This window comes from Capsicum annuum, chromosome 3 (genome assembly GCF_002878395.1).
Source record: "Capsicum annuum cultivar UCD-10X-F1 chromosome 3, UCD10Xv1.1, whole genome shotgun sequence".
Classification (NCBI taxonomy): Eukaryota; Viridiplantae; Streptophyta; class Magnoliopsida; order Solanales; family Solanaceae; genus Capsicum; species Capsicum annuum.
In genome coordinates, this window is record NC_061113.1 from 20,657,572 (window position 1) to 20,665,281 (window position 7,710).

At 27.7% G+C, this 7,710-nt stretch overlaps 1 protein-coding gene across 1 annotated transcript in view; it reads right to left on the reverse strand.

Moving 5' to 3' along the window:
* Positions 1-5,037, reverse strand: part of LOC107864160 (probable aldo-keto reductase 1) — an 8,483-nt gene extending 3,446 nt beyond the window's left edge. The window contains exons 1-6 of the mRNA XM_047408188.1: positions 4,862-5,037; positions 3,482-3,576; positions 865-1,035; positions 483-686; positions 217-389; positions 7-35 (exon numbers count right to left, since the gene is read on the reverse strand). Coding sequence (XP_047264144.1) covers positions 7-35; positions 217-389; positions 483-686; positions 865-1,035; positions 3,482-3,541 — 637 coding nt within the window. The 5' untranslated portion in view covers positions 3,542-3,576; positions 4,862-5,037. The remainder of the gene's footprint in view (positions 1-6; positions 36-216; positions 390-482; positions 687-864; positions 1,036-3,481; positions 3,577-4,861) is intronic.
* Positions 5,038-7,710: the final 2,673 nt, after the last annotated feature.

The window sequence follows — 7,710 nt, forward strand, 5'->3', positions numbered from 1 at the left end:
GGGGGCTGTATGCGACAATCCCAATGCCCAATTCTCTGTATTAAGGATGCAGGAAAGAGATATTAGACAATCTTGAAGTTCTTTCTGCTATATAAAGACATCTTCATTAGTAACCAGGTCAATAACTATATGATAATTGTGGTTTCATATGCAACTATGTTGGTCATTAAAGTGATATAATCTTTGAGTGAGAAAAGTCATCAGATTCTAGCATACCTACAAAGCGGAATTACATCCTCTTCTATCTCACGAGTCCAAAGAGAATACTCCATTTGTACACAAGTGATGGGATGAACAGCATGCGCCCTCTTAATTGTGTCCACATTGGCTTCCGATAAGCCAATGTACCTTATCTTTCCCTCCTCCACTAACTTCTTGAGTTCCCCCATCTTTTGTCTCATGAAATTGATTCAAGAAAATCAAGTTTCTGTAAAACATATTTATCACCATAGGCGAGAGCATGAATAAAATTGGATACTTACAGTTTCCTCTATAGGCACAGATGTGTCTGTCCGGTGCTGATAATATAGATCGATGTAATCCACATCAAGCCGCTTGAGACTTTCTTCACAGCATTGCCGCACATATTGTGGAGTGCCTTTAACTTGAAACTGGAAGTCCGCAGACAGTATCAACCCAAATTTGGTTGCCAGTTGGACTTGCTCACGGGGAAGCTGCTTCAGCACCTGGTTATCCCGAAACGACCATTTATGTAAACAAAATCATTACTTATGTGATAGTTTTAAAAATTTACAGGTCTCAGCAACAGCGAGTGATTATATGATTCGGAATCTTCAAACCAAAGACAACGAATGCGACATGCATTACACCTTCAGTGCTGTTCTTTCTCATCAATTAGCATACCTTTCCCACCATGATCTCGTTGTGACCCTCATGGCCATATATGTTTGCTGTGTCAAAGAAGGTGATGCCTTTGTCGAATGCTTCCTTTAAGATTGCACACCCCGCTTCATGTGGCAGAGGAGCATTCAATAAGCCAGAAAGTCCTGCACAACCAAAGCCGAGTTTCGAGACCTGGAAAAATATCAACTTATGATTAAGAGCACCTATCATAGATGTAAACCTTTGTCTTTTCTTTTAGCATTAAACTTCTTCAGAGGTTCCATATCTCGGAAACATCGTGAACCTAAAGCCCTTCTTTTCAAGAGCAACACTAATAGTCTCCAAAAGAGTTCACAACCATAGGTGATAATCAAAGAAAATATTAGTGAGATCATTGGACACACACAAATTACTATAACCATAGGTTTCAAAAGGCGAAGCCACATGCAAAGAAGGAGATTCAGTTGTAAATAGGCTAAAATCAATGTTATTGAGTATGTACATATTTCCCCGACCCACTTGTGGGAGCACATCGGGTATGTTGTAGTAGTGAATTCATCATTTTTAACAGGGTCAAAATCATTTTTCCTCCAACTTTGTCTTAAAAATCAAACTTTTCCTCAACTTTGAACAATAGTTATACTCCCCTTTATTTTAATTGACTTTTTAAAATTCATATTTTACCCTTTATTATTAATTTTTTTATTCTCTTTTTTTAACTTCTTTAAAATCATCATATTTTCATTTTAAAAAAAATTCACATAACAAAATTTTCATAAAAACATAAACATTATTCATATAACAAAATTTTCATAAAAACATAAACATTATCTTTTAGAAAAAAAAGTAAGAAATATATAAGCTAATGATGATCTTTATGAAGTAAATTAGCATAATAAGAAAATTAGTTTTATTAATAATAATCAAAACTATAATATTTATTTTAACAAGTGAAAATAATAAGTACTACTAATTTTATAAATATATTTTGATGAAGAAAATACAAACAATAAATGAACGCACTCCAACTTCACAGGGGTCCTATTATTTCCTGAACTTAAATTTAGCGTATTTTTATCATTTTTTGTGCTAATATGACACCTTTATTACATAAAATGGAGCCCATATCAAAGGTGTCACGCCATCTAAAACGACTGATAAAAGGTACCACGTTAGCTAAAAAGATTGACAAAAATACGCTAAAATTTAGTTTAAGGGGTAATAGAACCCCCTTAAGTTGACGTGTGTCCTAACAAATTTGTTCATAGTTCAGAAATACTAGATGTTTTTCTCGAATAAAAATAAGGTCAAATTTTGAAGATTATATTTATTTATATAAATTATAAAATATGTAATACTCTATTAATGACAATCACAACTTATTTACTGATATAGATAATAGATAATATCATTTTTTATCACTTGATCCTCATGCTAAAAATAAATGTTTTAGTTTATCTGCTCTATTTGTGAAATCAAGAGAATTGTATTATGTTTTTTTTTTTCCTACCCTTTAGTGTTAAATAACTATATAAAGTAACAGTATAGACAAATTTAGAATTTCAAATTATCATTAATAAGGTTAATTTAGCAAAATATACCTCTAAGTAAATTTTTTTTAAGGATTGTGTTATATCAAAAACAAATTACGTAATACGAAACAAATTTAGTAAGGGAGTGATAAAACACGAAAATATACGCACATGCATGAACATACATATGTGTATATACACACTTCGGGGTGGCTTGTTTGGAAACAAGTTATTCCGGGATTAGTTATTACAAAATAAGTTGTACTAACATGTATGTGTGATAACTTATCTCATCACTGTGGTATAAATGGTGCGACAAATAATTTTGAGACTATCTAATACATTTAATTAAACGCAGGATAAATAATTATGAACTTTATCTCTGAATTATTATAATTATAACTCACACCAAATGACTCTTTAATACATATAATACTAAAATAACGATTTTAAAAAATAATATTGAATTTTGTGATAAATTTAGAAAACGTATTAATTTGCGTATAAGGTTAATAAACTTAAATAAAATGCTACAAATATCCATGTTAAAAAATATTCATTACATATAATATAAAAAGATATTACATAAATATAGAATTAAAATTATAAGGACAAAATGAACATTGGATGGGATAAAGGGGGAGTATGATTATTGTTCAATGTTGAGAGGGAGTTTGATTTTTTTAATCAAAGTTAGGGGTGAAAATAATTAAGCTAACATGAAATTAAGCTAGTGTTTGGTCATAGATTTTGGAAGTAAATTTTAGAATTTTATCTTTAAATATTTGCTTAATCATGAAATTAGATCATATATAATCTGATTTTGAAATATTTTCAAGTGACTTAAATTATTTTTTCTAGTGAAATAAATGTTCAAACATAATTTCAAAAACTCAAAATTTTAAATTTCAAGTTTCTAACTTCAAAATATATGTCCAAACAAGAGCTAATTGATTGTCACAGAGTAGCACTAGTAATTTTTTTCCCCCCTCTCACTTCAGTGATCAGTAATTGCAAGTGTATAGCTAACCAAAAATAAAATTAGTATAAAAAAACTCAAAAATTAAATGGAAATTGAAATCGGAGTTAAAATATTTGTAATTTACCTCAAGGCCTTGAGTACCTAATTTGACTGTTGGAATTTGGATTTGTGCGTTGTGCTCCATCTTCTGTGCAGACTGCTAAATTCCACCACCAAATACTTAAGAAAAGAAAAAAGAGAAGGAAAAACAAAGGGTTGAAAAACTACAGTAAGTTGTCATAATTGGACATGATTAATTAATACTCCATCCGTTAAAAAAAAATATCTACTTTTCTTCCTAACCTATTTAAAAAAGAATAATTCTTTTTTTTTTGACAATGCTTTAATTTCAACTATTCATGTAACATGTTAAAGAAAACAAAATTAAAAGGCATTTTGATATATTTGACATAACTTTAATTTAAGGCCACAAAATTTAAAAGTCTATTTATTCTCTTAAACTTTATGTCAAGTCAAAGTCGTTCATTATTTTTGAACCAAGGGAGTATCTACTACTCCACCCTTTCATTTTACTTGATCGTATATTAAATACTTATTTTAGTTTATTTATTTAATTTATTAAATTAAAAAATATTGTTATATTTTTTTTTATTCTTAACATTAAATAAAAATATAAATTTATAATAATTAAATTAAAAATTTAAAATTGTCATTAATAAAATTAATTGATAAAATACACTTTTAATTAAATTTTTTGTAAAAAATATATCAAATTAATAAAAATTAAGTAAAATAAAATGAAGGGAATAAATAGTGAAGTGGGATTGCTATCATATTTTTGAGTAGTTTAAAATTAAATTGGCATCACTAATGTTCATCTCATTTTAAGTGTGTGCTTTAGTTCAAAAATTTATTCCAAAATAATTGTTACTTTTTAATAATATCCTTAATATTAAAAATTAAACCATTTTAATATTGTTTAATTCTCAGAAAGTATCTAACAAATAATAATAATAATAATATAGTAGATCGTATTATATATATAAATATATATATATATATATATATATATATATATATATGTATGTATGTATGTATATATATGTATGTATGTATGTATGCATGCATGCATGTATGTATATAGAATACATGATTTTATAAGTCATAAGACCTCCCAATACACTGACAAAGTTCTTGAGAACAAATAGAGTACTAATCTCTTCGACAAACCAAGGAATGAAGTACTAAATCAGAAAATATAAAATACATGAGAAAATCGCAGCGAAGCAATGCTAAATTTAAAATTTATATGAGGATTAAGATCATATTTAAGGAAAATTGGGTGATAAAAAGTTTACCCAAAGACATCTCAAGAACCCTACTTGTGAATTTTGATTAGAAAATAGGATTATGGGAATTTATTCAATTTTAATCTTTCTTGTAACAACTTGAATTGGAGAACACGAAACCCAAAGAATTATAAAGTGGTAGTAGTCTTACATACCTCAATACAATAGACAAACTATTGACTAGAAGAAAAGGGACTGGACTTGATTCTTGAAGCAATTATCTTGTATTCTTGAAATTTTGTGTTGAGAGGATGAAAAGGAATATTGACTGCTGAAACTTATGAAAACTAATGAAAGAAAAGAGGCATCGACTGCTGGAAAGCTTTGAAAAAAACTGATGAAAGAATGTCATTAGCAGCAAAATTTGACATTGACCGTAAAAGTTGGAAAACATGAAGATTTGGTAGGTGTAGACAAAAGTCTTCATTGGCTGCATAGACAAGATTTGATAGGTGTAGGCAAAAGCCCTCATTAGTTGCATTTGGTAGATGTAAGCAATGACATCTACATAGGCATGAGAAGTTACAATATCTCCCCCTTGGGACCATTCGTCCTCGAATGAAAGTTATATACTCAGGTAAAACTCTATGCACTAGAATTATGGAATGAGATTTTTACTAAGGAACTTTTCTTAAGATTTATACATACCCACCATAATCTACAAGCTTCAAAACAACCTACCTAGAGAAAATATAGGGATGAATTAGAACATTCAAGGCTATCAATAAAATCACTCCAGGACCTCTTTGTAGTTAACACTCTATTAAGATTTTTTTCTTCTTTTTATCTAGCATCTCTACAATTCGCAACTTCATGAAATTCTACAAGGGGCATACAATGTAATTTTATCTAACTACTTTACACAACTAAATATTAACTATCATTTCATGCATACTTAATCTTATATGGAATAAGCACATAAAAGATAAGATTGAACCACTACATTTATTATAATCCAGGAGTTTAAATTTTGAAGTAATCATAAATAACAATTACTAATATATAACCTTGTGCACAAAGCTTTAAAGTTTATAATTCCAACATAGAATGTCTCATTCATTTATATAAAGAATAATTACACAAGAATAGCTAGATTAAAACTATGATCACGAACAAAATAGAAAAAGAAAAAAATTTAATACTGGACAAAATAGTGAAAACTAAAACTTGCAACTGAAATCATGAAGTTAAAATTTAACAGGGTTAGATTCGTTTGGCTACACATAACAAATGACTGAATAATTCTAATGAACTTGAAGTAAATAATCACCACCTTTTGAAATAAGCTTTGCCCAATCTTATATTAATTAGATTCACTCGGCCATTTTAGACATAACTTTGTGTTCAAGAACTCATGAGGATCCAGTTGTAAAGATTTATGACAAGAAAATATGCATGAAATGGTTTAAAGAACTTAAAACTTCAAGAAGGCAAGAAAAGTAAGCATTCGCGGTCTAAAATGAGGCTGACCAATAGTTAAGTATTTACACATCAAATATATTCGGGGTGAAGGCATGATTCAAGTTTTGCAGACATACTTAAAGTCTAAACTCACTAAAATTCGATGGTGAACATCTCTATGAGTAGCTATGCTTCTAATTTCCGAACTCGAATTAATAGACAAGCTAGTTACACTAGTCCAAACACAGATTAGTTGCTCAAATAAAATTTAATGACTTGTGAATATGTATATGTATATATATGTATGTATATATATGTGTGTATATATTATATATGTGTGTGTGTGTATGTATATATATATATATATATAAAATCTATAATATATTAAAAGTGTGAAAACCCTTAAAAAAGTGATTTGAACTTTTTGTCTTTCATTAAAAGACATTACAATAGACAAAATCGTCTTTTTACAGCTTTTCTTCAATTTATAATATTGAATATTAACTATAATAAATATGTAAAAAATTTAAATGGAGAAGATTTTCTACTTTTAGTTGAATTCCTAAATTTATGGCAATATAAAAAAAGTTTTATATAAATTAAAGTTCTAAATATTTTAAAATTTTGGGGAAACTATTTTTACATAAAGCATGTTAAGATTCCCAAAAGAAAAAACAAAAAAAATTGTTGCAAAAATTAAATGCAGTATTGTGAGTTTTCCAAATTGAAAAGGGTAGGTGAACTATCCAAGAAAAAAAAGGTTTTGTTTTTTTAGGTAAGGATTGTTATTCTTTTGTTATAGTAATATTTTAATTTAGGAGTATACGAATATCTTATTTGGGTAATAAATTTTTTTATCGTAGCTTTATTATTGAGTAGCTTTATGATTTCTGAATTTTAAATTTTTATTTATATTCTGTTTTGATTTTATTGATCATAATTAATAAATCATTCTTTTATTTTTGTATATAGTTTTGTTATTGGATCTCTAATATAATGTATTGATTTAATTTTTAGGTTTTGATTTTTTTTTTTGTATTACATTGTTTTTATTAATCAAGAATAATGAAACATCTTTTCATGTTTGTATGTAATTTTCGTTATTGAATCTACATTGTAACTTTGCTGTTTCTAGGTTTTAAATTCCCCTTTCTATGACATTGAGTTTATTGATCCTGAATAACAAACTTTCGTTATTAACTTTGTGGTTTCTACTAAAATAATAAGTTTATGATTTTTTTGTGTAAAAGTTAGATTTAATTATATTGTTTTGATATATTTATTAACGTATTATTTTGTTTTAGTTTACAGGTGGTAGATAAATATCGATCGGCTTTAAAATTTTTTTTAGGTAAGGATTAGGTTTAATTGTATTGTTTTGATATGTCTACTTTTTTTTTGTATAAAGATTAAATTTTGTTGTATTGTTGTGATATCTCTATTATCGTATTATTTTATTGTAGTTTACAGGTGGTAGATAAATGTCGATCGAGTTTGAGGAAATTTCTTTCTAAAAATTACACAAATACACAACTTATGTTTCCAATATTACAAAAAATCTCAACTTCCTAAACATATTACAAAAATTCCAACATATACACAA